Source organism: Hylobates moloch, unplaced genomic scaffold (genome assembly GCF_009828535.3).
Source record: "Hylobates moloch isolate HMO894 unplaced genomic scaffold, HMol_V3 SCAFFOLD_10, whole genome shotgun sequence".
Taxonomy (NCBI): domain Eukaryota; kingdom Metazoa; phylum Chordata; class Mammalia; order Primates; family Hylobatidae; genus Hylobates; species Hylobates moloch.
Window position 1 is genome coordinate 26,899,598 of NW_026652285.1, and position 14,638 is coordinate 26,914,235.

At 45.2% G+C, this 14,638-nt stretch overlaps 1 protein-coding gene across 9 annotated transcripts in view; it reads left to right on the forward strand.

Annotated features, from left to right (window-relative positions):
* NBR1 (NBR1 autophagy cargo receptor) overlaps positions 1–14,636 on the forward strand; it is a 43,003-nt gene extending 28,367 nt beyond the window's left edge. For 4 of the 9 annotated variants that reach the window (XM_058446006.1, XM_058446007.1, XM_058446009.1 and 1 more), the window contains 5 exons: positions 2,731–3,178; positions 4,249–4,343; positions 5,216–5,273; positions 6,844–6,949; positions 13,082–14,636. In XM_058446006.1, coding sequence (XP_058301989.1) covers positions 2,731–3,178; positions 4,249–4,343; positions 5,216–5,273; positions 6,844–6,949; positions 13,082–13,255 — 881 coding nt within the window. In that variant the 3' untranslated portion in view covers positions 13,256–14,636. Of the gene's footprint in view, positions 1–2,730; positions 3,179–4,248; positions 4,344–5,215; positions 5,274–6,843; positions 6,950–12,738; positions 13,061–13,081 lie in introns of those variants that run through there. The other 5 variants (XM_058446008.1, XR_009215391.1, XR_009215392.1 and 2 more) reach the window with 5 other exon arrangements.
* The last annotated feature ends 2 nt before the right edge of the window (positions 14,637–14,638 follow it).

The window sequence follows — 14,638 nt, forward strand, 5'->3', positions numbered from 1 at the left end:
AGATTGCGCCACTGCACTCCAGCCTGGGCGACAAAGCGAGACTCTGTCTCAAAAAAAAAAAAAAAAGAAAAAAGAAATTCTGATCTTGTGTGTGTCTTTAAACTCTACGTATGCTACCTGACTGTTCTAATTAGAGCATCAGGAGCAAAGAAGCCACCATACTCATTTCTCCATCTTCTCAGGGGCAGAATTACAGCTGCATTCCACAGTGGAATAGCAGCCAGTTGTGCTGCCTGGATTCTGCAGTAAGGAATCTTCCTGTAATTTGACAGAGCTCCTTAGCAGAGACCCCTATGGGCAGCTGAGTTGTCTGCTTTCTCCAAGGGCAGCAGTCCCAGAAACAGTGGATAGAAGCAGGAGTACCAACAAAGTTTCTCAAGGTTAAATTCTGCTGTAATAAATACCTTTATAGGCTGGGCGCGGTGGCTCACCCTTGTAATCCCAGCACTTTTATGAGGCTGAGGTGGGTGGATCACCTGAGGTTGGGAGTTCGAGACCAGCCTGACCAACATGGAGAAACCCCATCTCTACTAAAAATACAAAAAATTAGCCGGGTGTGATGGCTACATGCCGAGGATTACATGCCTATAATCCCAGGTACTTGGGAGGCTGAGGCAAGAGAATCACTTTAACTTGGGAGGCGAAGGCTGTGATTAGCCAAGGTGGTGCCATTGCACTCCAGCCTGGCAACAAGAGTGAAACTCCGTTTCAAAAAAAAAAAAGGAATAAATACCTTTATAACAGAAACTTCTAGGTATCAGATAGATAGAACCAATAGCATATATTTTAAGAAGTATCCAAAAATTCAAATATACTGTGTCAAAATAATATTGGAGAATCTCTTTATTATAATCAAATTTGACCTATATCTTTAAATATTATTTATCTTACATTTGTTTAAAGTATACATGTAAGGCCAGGCGCAGTGGCTCATGCCTGTAATCCCAGCACTTTGTGAGGCCGAGGCGGGCAGATCACGAGCTCAGGAGTTTGAGACCAGCCTGACCAACATGGTGAAACCCCATCTCTACTAAAAATACAAAAATTAGCTGGGCGTGGTAGCGTGTGCCTGTGATCCAGCTACTCAAGACGCTGAGGCAGGAGAATTGCTTGAACCCAGGAAGCAGAGGTTGCAGTGAGCCGAGATCCTGCCACTGCACTCCAGCCTGGGTGACAGAGCGAGACTCCGTCTAAAAAAATAATAATAAAGTGTACATGTGGCCAGGTGCGGTGGCTCATACCTGTAATCCCAGCACGTTGGGAGGCCGAGGCAGGTGGATCATGAGGTCAGGAGATCAAGACCATCCTGGCTGACACAGTGAAACCCCATCTCTACTAAAAATACAAAAAATAAGCTGGGTGTGGTGGCGGGCACACCTGTAGTCCCAGCTACTCAGGAGGCTGAGGCAGGAGAATGGCGTGAACCTGGGAGGCGGAGCTTGCAGTGAGCCAAGATCATGCTACTGCACTTCAGCCCGGGCAACAGAGTGAGACTCCATCTCAAATCAATCAGTCATGTATATCTTTATTTTTTTTCCACATGTGTGTACAAATACATAACAAAAAGCTCTGGAAAGACAATACCAAAATGTTCACAGCTGTTATTCTGATAGGATTTATGGGGAATTTTTTTTTTTTTTTTTTGAGATAAGGTCTCACTGTCGCCCAGGCTAAGGTGCGAGTAGCAAGTTTATGGCTCATTGCAGCCACAACATCCTGGGCTCCTCCTACCTCTGTTTGCCAAGCAACTGGGACCACAGCCACGTGCCACCACAATGAGCTAAAATTTTTTTTTTTTTTCTGTAGAGATGGGATTTCGCCATGTTGCCCAGGCTGGTCTCGAACTCCTAAGCTCAAGCAGTCTGCCTGCCTTGGCCTCCCAACATGCTGGGATTTTAGGCATAAGCCACCACACATGGCCTGGGTAGCTTTTTTTTTTTTTTTTTTTTTTTTTTGGGACACAGTCTCTGTCACCCAGGCTGGAGTGCAGCGGCGTGGTCTCGGCTGACTGCAGCCTCTGCCTTCCCAGGTTCATACCATTCTCCTGCCTCAGCCTCCCAAATAGCTGGCACTATAGGTGCCCGCTACCACGCCCAGCTAATTTTTTTGTATTTTTAGTAGAGATGGGGTTACACCGTGTTAGCCAGGATGCCCTTGATCTCCTGACCTTGTGATCCACCCACATCGGCCTCCCAAAGTGCTGGGATTACAAGGGTGAGCCACTGCGCCCGGCCCTGGGTAGCTTTTTTATATCCTTTTTTTACCCCCTCAAACATGATTGGCCAGTTTTCTCCCATGACTGCATCATCTTTGTAAAGAAGAGGAGGAGATAGGCATATAATCCTGCAATACTCATCTCCTAGCTTTTCCTCTTTTTATAGCACTGTTAGTGTATCAGTTTTGGTTTAAACTCTACTCAGTATATTAACCATCACATAAAAAGGAAAAGGGAAGGGATGGAGCTGCCTCCTTTTATGATTCATAGAGCTTCTTGCAAGCCTGGGTGTTTCTGCCTACCTTGTTTCTGTGAGCTTTGATTCTATTTTGTTTTGCATAGTCTTCAAACTTAGAATATGGTCATGGTTCCAGAACCAGCACTTCCCTTTAGTTCTTCTCTCTCTTCTGGCTTTCATAATTCTAGCTCATGATCCACAAGGCTTTACCAAGTAAGGATAGTACTTAGGCCTTCTTTTAGCTTCCACCTTAAAATTGGTTGCTTTCATCCTTTAGTGAAATTTGCCTTGCCTGAAGAAGGACCACTTGGAGATGAGAGGGAGGAGATTGTCCATATCACTGAGGAAGAAGCTGTCATGGAGGAGGAGGAGGAGGAGGAGGAGGAGGAGGAGGAGGAGGATGAGCTCAGAGATGAAGTTCAAAGTCAGTCCTCTGCTTCCTCAGAGGATTACATCATCATCCTGCCTGAGTGCTTTGATACCAGCCGCCCCCTGGGGGATTCCATGTACAGCTCTGCGCTCTCACAGCCAGGCCTGGAGCGAGGTGCTGAAGGCGAGCCTGGGGTTGAGGCTGGGCAGGAACCAGCTGAGGCTGGGGAGAGACTCCCTGGAGGGGAGAACCAGCCACAGGAGCACAGCATAAGTGACATCCTCACGACCTCACAGACTCTGGAAACAGTGCCCCTAATCCCAGAGGTAGTGGAGCTTCCACCGCCACTGCCCAGGTACCACTCACAGCCCCCTCAGCTGGGGTGTTCTTCAGAGGTGAAATAAAGAGAGGAACCGACCTGATCTCAAAACCTGTTTTTTCCTCAGTATGGAAAGAGACTATTTTCCATAGTAAAGTCTGAATTTAGATGAATAAAAGTTGTATTTCCCAGTATTTGTGGATTCTGGATTTAAAGAAATATTTTAGTTGGCCTTAAATTATCTGAGTATAGTCTGTCTGCTTATATTTTGATTATTGAGAGCTGGTTGTGTTTTTTTTTTTTTTTTTGAGATAGGGTCTCACTCTATTGCCCAGGCTGGAGTGCAGTGGCACAATCTTGGCTCACTGCCACCTCTGCCTCTGAGGCTCAAGCAATCCTCCCACATCGGCCCTCTGAGTAGCTGGGACTATAGGCATGGGCCACCACACCCAGCTAATTTATGTATTTACTGTAGAAGTGGGGTTTTGCCACGTTGTCCAGGCTGGTCTTGAACTCCTGGCCTTAAGCGATCCAACTGCCTGGGTCTCCTAAAATGCTGGGATTACAGGTGTGAGCCACTATGCCTGGCTGAGAGCCAGTTTTTAAACACAAACATCCCTGGACCTTCCCTCCTTGTTTTATTGACTCTTCAGTAAAGGCAGCAAAAACTCAACCAAAACAGCCATAATTAGGAAGTTAAATCCATTATGGGAAAAAACACTATAAAACCAAACCAATTATTTTTAATTCTCTGGTGAATCTATCTGAATCATTCTTATCTCCTAATAGTAGGAAAAATGCTGGAGCCTTGACTATAATGTAAACCATTCTCCCCAAAAGCTAGACATTTCCGTTTATTGACACCACTTGATATAGGTAGGACATGACCAGACTGAAGCCAACATTTCTAGCTTGCCTGTGGCTAAAGAGGAAAATGGGGTAGAAGGTAGCCCTGATGATGGAACCCTAAATCCAGACATGTGATCTGGATCAGAAATGTGAAGCCTCTGTAGAGAATTTGGCACTGCTGTGCTGTGTTTACTATTTCTCCACTGTTGCCATAAGTGCCGTTTCAATTTACTTTCCATATTGTGTCTTTCTGAAAGGAGCCCTCCTTGTGTACCTCATCATGGTTCCCCAGGAGTGGATTTACCAGTTACCATACCAGAAGTTTCTTCAGTCCCTGATCAGATCAGAGGAGGTAATGATCAGCCTAAGCTTTTTCTCATTTTCTCTGCTCCTGTCTAATGGAAACCAGGTATAAATAGTCTCTCTCTCTTCGTGATTCTTGGCAGTTTTTAGAAACTTGCCCTTCACAGGCTGGGCATGGTGGCTCACACCTGTAATCCCAACACTTTGGGAGGCCAAGGCAGGCGGATCATAGGGTCAGGAGTTCAAGACCAACCTGGCCAACATAGTGAAACCCTGTCTCTACTAAAAAATAGCAAAAATTAGCCGGACATGGTGGCGGGCACCTGTAATCCCAGCTACTTGGGAGGCTGAGGCAGGAGAATCGCATGAACCTGGGAGGCGGAGGTTGGAGTGAGCCGAGATCGCACCGTTGCACTCCAGCCCAGGCAACAGTGCGAGACTCCGTCTAAAAAAAAACAAAAAAATCTTGCCCTTCACTCTCTCCATGCTCCTCCTGCATACTCTAATTTCTATTATCTGGCTGAATATATCGTTAGACCTCATAGAGGTAGTGGAAAGAACACAGGCTTTGGAGCCAAACAGTCTAGATTCCAGCTCCATGTCCACCTTTCCTGACTAGCAGTTCAGCAGGTTTCTAATGGCTGAGAGTCTGTTTTCTTACTACAAAATATATCAGTGTGTTAGGATTATAGAGTTGATTTTTCTGATTCAATAAACAGTCATCTTGCATTGCATTTCTGGACATTTCTCCTTATCACTTAAACTACCCTTAAAACTTCCCAAATACTTAAAAAAAAAAAAAAAAAGACTTCAAACACTGTGATCAGATTGCCACCTGCCTCAATAATAGCCTTGCTGTGAGTTAGGAAACAGTAGGTGCTTATGGATGCTGCATCTAACCAACAGCTCTTTTGCTTTTAGAGCACAGAGGCTCATCAGGACTTGTAAACAGCAGACAGAAGAGCTATGACCACTCAAGGTAACAACCTTGTGCAGTCTCTTTTTTCAGAAGCAGGTGGATATTCTCGTATTCCTTCTGCTTAAAAGGGCCTCTCACAGTATGTACCCATCTTCAGAGAGCAGAGAAACGGAGCCCTCGTTCCTTCTTGTTCTTGTTTCTTCTAAAGGCTTTGAGCGACACTGAACAAACAGCTAAAGCTGATGTTTAAGAGTGTTCTATTTGGGGCCGGGCGCAGTGGCTCACGCTTGTAATCCCAGCACTTTGGGAGGCCGAGGCGGGTGGATCACGAGGTCAGGAGATCGAGACCACGGTGAAACCCCGTCTCTACTAAAAATACAAAAAAATTAGCCGGGCGTGGTGGCGGGCGCCTGTAGTCCCAGCTACTCGGAGAGGCTGAGGCAGGAGAATGACGTGAACCCGGGAGGCAGAGCTTGCAGTGAGCCAAGATTGCGCCACTGCACTCCAGCCTGGGCGACACAGCGAGACTCCGTCTCAAAAAAAAAAAAAAAAGAGTGTTCTATTTGGGAGGCCGAGGCGGGTGGATCATGAGGTCAGGAGTTCAAGATCAACCTGGCCAACATAGCGAAACCCCGTCTCTACTAAAAATACAAAAATTAGATAGGCATGGTGGTGGGCGCCTGTAATCCCAGCTACTCAGGAGGCTGAGGTGGGAGAATTGCTTGAACCCAGGAGGCGGAGGTTGCAGTGAGCTGAGATTGCACCATTGCACTCGAGCCTGGCTGACAAGTGAAACAACATCAAAAAAAAAGTGTTTTAGGCCGGGCGCGGTGGCTGAAGCCTGTAATCCCAGCACTTTGGGAGGCCGAGGCGGGCGGATCACGAGGTCAGGAGATCGAGACCATCCTGGCTAACACGGTGAAACCCCGTCTCTACTAAAAATACAAAAAATTAGCCGGGCGTGGTGGCGGGCGCCTGTAGTCCCAGCTACTTGGGAGGCTGAGGCAGGAGAATGGCGTGAACCCAGGAGGTGGAGGTTGCGGTGAGCCGAGATCGCGCCACTGCACTCCAGCCTTGGGGACAGAGAAAGACTCTGTCTCAAAAAAAAAAAAAAAAGAGTGTTTTATGTTCCAGATAAGGAAATAATGTCCCCAAATTACCTCACTCTTAGCACTGGGGAAAAGGCAGAAAGGTTAAGCCCAGTATACATTTAAATAATTTTTTCTTGGACATACCTGGTTCTCTGCTCCCACTCATATTAGGCCAGTGTCCAGAGAATCACATTTCCTTTGCAAGGTGTTTTCTCTGAGAGAATAATTGAGCAGACAAACTGTTGATATCCTGGTGTGTCCTCGATCACATTAATTTTCAGCTAGGAGTGAGAGCCGTCATGGTTACCAGAGTGGTGTGTTTCCTGCAGTGCCCATATCTTGCACCAGTAGAGCTGGGCCCTCTATCAAACCATGATTTGTAGCTATAAAGCTGATAATGAAAGCAATCGTGTTCTCTTTTTCTATCTGATTTTTTTCTCTTAAGGAAATCTTATTTTCTTCCAAGGATTAGAGCCCAGATTATCTTGTAAAAAGGTAATGATTTGTGTTTGGGGAGATAATTTGGTTTTCCTCTGCAGGCACCATCATGGGAGCAGCATTGCTGGAGGACTGGTGAAGGGGGCTTTGTCTGTTGCTGCCTCTGCATACAAGGCCCTGTTTGCTGGGCCACCAGTCACTGCACAGGTCAGTGTGTGTGTTTTATTTTCCTGAATCTCAACTCCATGTCACCAGTGAAAGTGATGGCATCTGTCTGGGTTGAAGAGTAATATGGCATTGTGGAAAGGGCATAGGCTTTAGATTTAGTCTTTAGTTAACACACGACACAACTCTGCCACTTTTTTTTTTTTTTTTTTTTTTTGAGACAGAGTCTCGCTCTGTTGCCCAGGCTGGAGTGCAGTGGCACGATCTTGGCTCACTACAAGCTCCACCTCCTGGGTTCACGCCATTCTCCTGACTCAGCCTCCCAAGTAGCTGGGACTACAGGCGCCTGCCACCACGCCCGGCTAATTTTTTGTACTTTTTAGTAGAGACGATGTTTCACTGTGTTAGCCAGGATGGTCTTGATCTCGTGACCTCGTGATCTGCCCGCCTCGGCCTCCCAAAGTGCTGGGATTACAGGCATGAGCCACCGCGCCCGGCCAACTCTGCCACTTTCTAACTATATGACTTTAACCAAGTTACGTAAGGGAAGAAAAGAGAAGAATCTATTATTGATGATCTATTAATATTTTCTATAGAGAGAAGCTATTCTAGGTGTTGGCACTATGGCATGAATAAAACACTAATTCTTGGCCAGGTATGGTGGCTCTTAACCTGTAATCCTAGCCCTTTGGGAGGCCAAGGTGGGAGAATTGCTTGAGCCCAGGAGTTTGAGACCAGCCTGGGCAACATAGTGAGACCCCCATCTCTACAAAAAAATTTAAAAATTAGATAAGTATGGCCGGGTGCGGTGGCTCATGCCTCTAATCTCAGTACTTTGGGAGGCCGAGGCGGGTGGATCACGAGGTCAGGAGATCGAGACCATCCTGGCCAACATGGTGAAACCCTGTCTCTACTAAAAATACAAAAATTAGCTGGGCGTGGTGGCAGGTGCCTGTAGTCCCAGCTACTCGGGAGGCTGAGGCAGGAGAATTGCTTGATCCAGGGAGTCAGAGCTTGCAGTGAGCCAAGATGGTGCCACAGCACTCCAGCTTGGCGACAGAACGAGACTCCATCTCAAAAAAAAAAAAAAAAAGTATGATGGCATGCACCTATAGTCCCAGTTACTTGGGAAACTAAGGTGGGAGGATCACTTGAGCCCAGGAGGTTGAGGCTGCCGTAGTGAGCCACAATGGAGCCACTGCACTCCAGCTTGGGTGACAGAGCGAGACCCTGTCTCAAAAAACAACAACAAAAAAGACACTGAGTCTTGCCCAAAAACTATGGGAAACAAGTGAGGTGCATGGATACTTAAAGTACATAGTAAGATACTATGCTGTCCAGGTGTGGTGGCTCATGCCTGTAATCCCAGCACTTTGGAAGGCTTAGGCGGGTGGATCATGAGGTAAGGAGATCGAGACCATCCTGGCCAACATGATGAAACCCCGTCTCTACTAAAAACACAAAAATTAGCCGGGCACGGTGATGTGTGCCTGTAATCCCAGCTACTTGGGAGGCTGAGGCAGGAGAATCACTTGAACCTGGGAGGTGGAGGTTGCAGTGAGCTGAGATCGTGCCACTGCACTCCAGCCTGGGCAACAGAGTGAGACTCCATCTCAAAAAAAAAAAAAAGATACTATGCCAGTGCTATCAGACAGATGAAACACTTCAGCCTGGTGTGCCCAAGTAAGGCTTTCTGGTAGATGATGCCTGAACTGAATCCTAAAGGACAGAGTAAATGTTCATCAGTAAAGAGAGAGGGAAAGGGCATTGTAGACAGTGTAGCCAGTAAAAAAGACTTGGAAATGTGAGCATGGAGTGCGAATCTGGTCTGAGAAGAAGAGTAAGACGAAAAAAGACCGGCTGGGCTTGGTGGCTCACACCTGTAATCCCAGCAGGTTGGGAGGCCGAGGCGAGTGGATTATTTGCGTCCAGGAGTTCAAGACCAGTTTGGGCAACAGGGCAAAACCCCGTCTCTACTAAAAATATAAAAGATTAGCTGGGCATGGTGGTATACGCCTGTGGTCCCAGATACGCAAGAGGCCGAGGTTGGGAAGATCACTTCAGCCTGGGAGGCAGAGGTTGCAGTGAGCTGAGATCACACCACTGAACTCCAGTATGGGTGACAGAGTGAGACCCTGTCTCAAAAAAGAAAAAAAAAACAAGGCCAGGTGTGGTGGCTCACGCCTGTAATCCCAACACTTTGGGAGGCTGAGGCAGGTGGATCATGAGGTCAGGAGTTCGAGACCAGCCTGACCCACATGGTGAAACCTCCATCTCTACTGAAAATACAAAAAGTAGCTAGGCGTGGTGATGTGCCTGTAATCCCAGCCACTCAGGAGGCCGAGGCAGGAGAATCGCTTGAACCTGGGAGGTGGACATTGCAGTGAGCTGAGATTGCGCCACTGCACTTCAGCCTGGGTGACAGAGTGAGACTCTGTCTCAAAAAAAAAAAAAAAGAAAAAGAAAAACAGACCAAATATGTTGGCGGGATGCTGTGTTATGAGGTTTGGATTTTATTTTAAGGCTAATTAATAGGAGGAGCGATTGAAGGGTTTTAAGGAAGTGATTGACATGATGAGATCTGTTCTTAGTAAGATTACCTGCTACATTGTAGAGGCTGGTAGAGCCAGTAAAGAAATCCAGCTGGGCGTAGTGTCTCATGCCTGTAATCCCAGCACTTTGGGAGGCCGAGGCGGGCAGATCACCAGGTCAGGAGTTCGAGACCAGCCTGGCCAATATGGTGAAGTCCCATCTCTACTAAAAATACAAAAATTGCCGGGCGTGGTGGCACGTGCCTGTAGTCCCAGCTACTTGGGAGTCTGAGGCAGAAGAATTGCTTGAACCTGGGAAGCAGAGGTTGCAGTGAGCTGAAATCATGCCACTGCACTCCAGCCTGGGTAACAGAGCGAGAGTCCGTCTAAAAAAAAAAAAAAAAAAAGGGAAGTCCCTAAGAGAATCCATGTATTGGTGGAAAGGAAGGGTAGAAAAGATAATTAAGAGATGGAAATGGCATAACTTTGAGATGATGATTAAGTGGCTAAAAAGAAGTCCAGGATAGGCTGGGCACGGTGGCTCACATCTGTAATTTCAGCACTTTGGGAGGCCAAGGTGGGCAGATCACTTGAGGTCAGGAGTTTGAGACCAGCCTGGGTAACATAGTGAAACCCTATCTCTACAAAAAATACAAAGAAATTAGCTGGACTTGGTGGCACACACCTGTAGTCCCAGCTACTTGGGGGGGCTTAGGTGGGAGAATAGCTTGAGCCCCAGAGGCAGAGGCTGCAGTGAGCTGTGGTCATGCCACTGCACTCCGGCCTGGGCAACAAAGCCAGACACTATCTTGGGGTGGGGGGGAAAAGTCAAGGATAAATCCCAAGTTTCTGGCTTAGTACCATTCATTAAGAGCAGAAGAAGAGAACTAGGTCAGTTTTGCTGGACAGTGTTGAGTTTGTGGCATATCCAGGTAAAGGTAAAGATATCCAGAGTGCAGCTGGATATATAGTTGTCCCTCAGTATCTATGACGGTTGGCTCCAGGACCCCCCGTGGGATACCAAAATCCATAGATGCTTAAGTCCCTTATATAAAATAGTGTTGTATTTGTATGTAACCTAGGCACATCTTCTTGCTTGCTTGTTTAGTTTTAGTTTTTTAGAGACAGGGTCTTGCTCTGTCATCCAGGCTGGAGTGCAATAACTAGATTGTAGCTCACTGCAGCCTAGAAGTCTTGGGTTCAAGCAATGCTCTCACCTCAGCCTCTTGAGTAGCAGGGACTACAGGTGGGCACCACCATGCCTGGCTAGTTTTTTAAAAATCTTTTTGAAGAGATGGGGTTTCACTATGTTGCCCAGGGCAACTAACTCCTGGCCTCAAAACAATCCTCCTGCATCAGCCTCCCAAAGTGCTCGGATGACAGACTTGAGCCACTGCACCCAGCCCATCTCATATACTTCATCTCTATATTACTTACAATACCCAATACAATGTAAATGCTATCTAAATAGTTGTTATACTGTATTGTTTAGGGAATAATGACAAAAAAGTCTGTACATGTTCCTTTTCTTCTCCCCAAATATTTTCAGTCCTTTGTTGATTGATCCATAGATGAGGAACCCACAGACAATGGCAAGCCAACGGTATCCATCCAGATCACAGGGGAGGGATTTGGCCTGGTGATACATGCTTGAGAGTCGCTTGCCTACATATTATAGCAGAAGCCATCTGATGGGATGAGATGATCCAGGAATAATGGGGAAAGCAAGAAGCAACCTTTAAGGATCAGGGAAAGGAATACTCTGAAAGAAAGCTGGGAACTAGGAGGAAAATGAAGAGAGAGAGTTCTATGCTGGAACTTAGGGAAGGGTGTTTTAATAAGGGGGACATGGTCAACAGTGTTAGATGCTACAGAGAGATGTGAACTGGTGGTGAGGAATTTGAGAGTGGAAGTATGCCACACTTTCAGATAGCCAGGCTACAACAGGCAGAAGCTAGGATACATAAGACAAGAGGAAGCATTTTTAAAGTTGGGTGAGACTTTAGAGATGGGCAAGCCAGCAGTGAAAGAGGTTAATGATAAAGATGAGAGACAGATTTGAGATGGAGAAAGATTTCTGAAGTGGTGAGAGGTAATGAGATACAATGCAAGGTACATTCCATTAACCTGCAAAGGAGGATGGATAATCTATTCTGAAATAAGAAGGTAGAAGGGAACAGTGGAATCAAGTTTGGAGGGAAATACTTCACATGTTTGCATACTGTTCTCATCTTTACATACTTTCTCAACAACCCTGCAAAGTAGGAGGTATGATATATCTTCAGTTCATAAAGGAATCGATAGCACAGTTGGTAAGTAAATGGAAGATTAGGGTTTGAGTCTAAGCCTATCTGCCTCCAAAGTTAATAATCTTTCTGCTGCACAGTTTCAGTATCCCCAGTCTGTGAAATTGGGATAATAACAGAACCAGAGGCCAGGCGAGATGGCTCACATCTATAATCCCAGCATTTTGGGAGACCAAAGTTCAAGGACCACTTGAGCCCAGAAGTTCAAGACCAGCCTGGGCAACATAGGGAAACCTCATCTCTAGTAAAAAATTTAAAAATTTGCCAGGCGTGGTAGCGCGGACCAGTGGTCCCAGCTATTTGGAAGGCTGAGGCAGGAGGATCACTTGAGCCCAGGAGGTTGAGGCTGCAATGAGCTGTGTTCACGCCACTGCACACCAGCCTGGGGAATAGAGTGACACCCTGTCTCAACAAAACAGCAACAAAAAAACAAGCGTTTAAGGATTTAGGAAGGTAATGTTTCCACCACAGGGCTTGAATGAATGAATGTTAACTTCCTCTTACCTATTCTTTTTTTTTTTTTTTTTTTTTTGAGATGGAGTCTCGCTCTGTCGTCCAGGCTGGAGTGCAGTGGCGCGATCTTGGCTCACTGCAAGCTCCACCTCCCGGGTTCACGCCATTCTCCTGCCTCAGCCTCCCGAGCAGCTGGGACTACAGGCGCCTGCCACCACGTCTGGCTAATTTTTTGTATTTTTAGTAGAGATGGGGTTTCACTGTATTAGCCAGGATGGTCTCAATCTCTTGACCTCGTGATCCGCCCACCTCAGCCTCCCAAAGTGCTGGGATTACAGGCGTGAGCCACCGCGCCCAGCCCCTCTTACCTATTCTTTTGGAGGAGAAAAAATCAAGAAGCCTTCCCAGATTGTAATTTCCCAAGCTGTTTTTTTTGTCCAGCTCCTCTGCATATCTGACAAAATTTCCCATGGCATCTTTCAGTAACACTTTTATCTTGCTGATACTTCCCCCATCATCACAATTACATTTATGTTCACAGGGTCTCCGGGGCTTGCTGTCATTCCTTCATCTGGCCAAAAAATGCTTCTTCCTGAAAGTCCCGCGTGAAGCATTCTCCTAGTTCTAAGTACAGTTCATTAGCTCCCCGGTTTCCCTTTTCTCCTCCTTCAAGTACACACATAACTAATCTAAAACAGGGCCTTCCCAGTTCGAACCATTGGTATCAAGTACACAGGAGTGCCATAGCCTTGAATCTAATTACCTAGTACTTTGAATAAATCTGGAAAGACTAGTATGCTTACAAGATGATACAAATGTATAAAATAAACATTTAAATTATACAGAATTTTTTTTTTTTTCTTGCTTTGCTTGTCTCTACACAGCCAATAGTTTCTGAAGATCAGACAGCAGCCCTGATGGCCCATCTCTTTGAAATGGGATTCTGTGACAGGCAGCTGAACCTACGGCTGCTGAAGAAACACAATTACAATATCCTGCAGGTTGTGACAGAACTTCTTCAGTTAAACAACAACGACTGGTATAGCCAACGCTATTGAGGAGTGACCTTGTATTAAATAACTGCCTGCTGCTCAGAGATGATCTTTATTCTGTCATTGGGGTATGGGATAGAAGCCCTTGCTTATTTTTAATCTGATGAATCTGTATAGAGCCGATCATTGAGTTACCAAGACAAAATACCTGTTACAGTATTTTGGGGAGCAAATTAAAGACCAGAACTTAAATTTTCACTTTAGACAGTGGATGAATAGTATGAAGACAGTTTTTCAGTTGATTTGGATAAAACTATTTTAGTGCATTGACAAGTGTAACTTCAACTTCGTATAGAACCATGTTTCTTTCTGCTCTTATTGAAGTTGAGTATTTTTCTTTGGTTAATGTGGATTTTTTATGGGGATATCTGTTAATTTTCAGGTTTTGAAAGACATTAACCTCAGAAGTTGTTTTTAAGAATTCTCATAATTTCTGTAATCCACCTCAAGCTTCATAGTTATTTGGCATTGAAATAACACCCAGAGCATGATAGAAATGTTGTTAGTCTTCCTTTCTCAAGGAGAAAGTAATTTTCCTGCAATACTTAATAATTGGCACCGTTGCTTTCTAAAGACTCCATGGTGCATTCAAGAGTATCCAACTTCAAGGGAATCTCTGCATTTCAATGAAAGGAGGAAGAGTGCTGATAAACCCACCAGCACCTATTGAGCAATGTCTATTATAGTAATTTTGCATACATTTTTATTTAAGGGAAAAGATATAGGTATTGTGAAATATTTTGCTAATCTTGTAGAAAAGGAAAAAATCCTGTTATTTAAAGGGAAAAGTAAATTTAACAGTTCCCTTTTTTCTTAATGTCAGGGCAGATCTTATTTTACAGTACAGTGGGGGAAATAGAAACATGTGAAAGGCAAAAGGCAGGCTCCTAAATTAATGTCAGTGAAGTTCAGGGTGGGCAAATGAGTGTGTGTGAGGTATAGGAAATGCTGATGACTTCTTTAACGCTTGAAGTCCGTTCAGAGGTATCTAGCCCTAGAAAGCCTAGAACAGGAAGAGGCAGCTGGTGTTCTGCAAAACTTGGACGGTGGCAAAGTTGCTGAAAAAGTTTTGGTTTAACCCCAAGATAAGTGGAAAAGAGCTTGTCCATGAACCCAGGTTCTCACTCTGTTTACAGAAGGGTGTTGAGTACAGTTGGTGAAGGAAGAGGTAACAAAAAATGCTAAATATTTTATCCATGAAAATGACTTCCAGAAAAGGAAGAATATGAACCCCAGACCGAAGGGGAAAAGATAGTTAAAATAGTATTATCTAACCTGGTTGGTATTTGTAATGAATGGTGATTTTAATTAGTCATTAGCTATAATGATGTTTATTTACAGTATAACTCATGAATGCTACTTAAATAAACCAGGATTCAAACTGCAAGC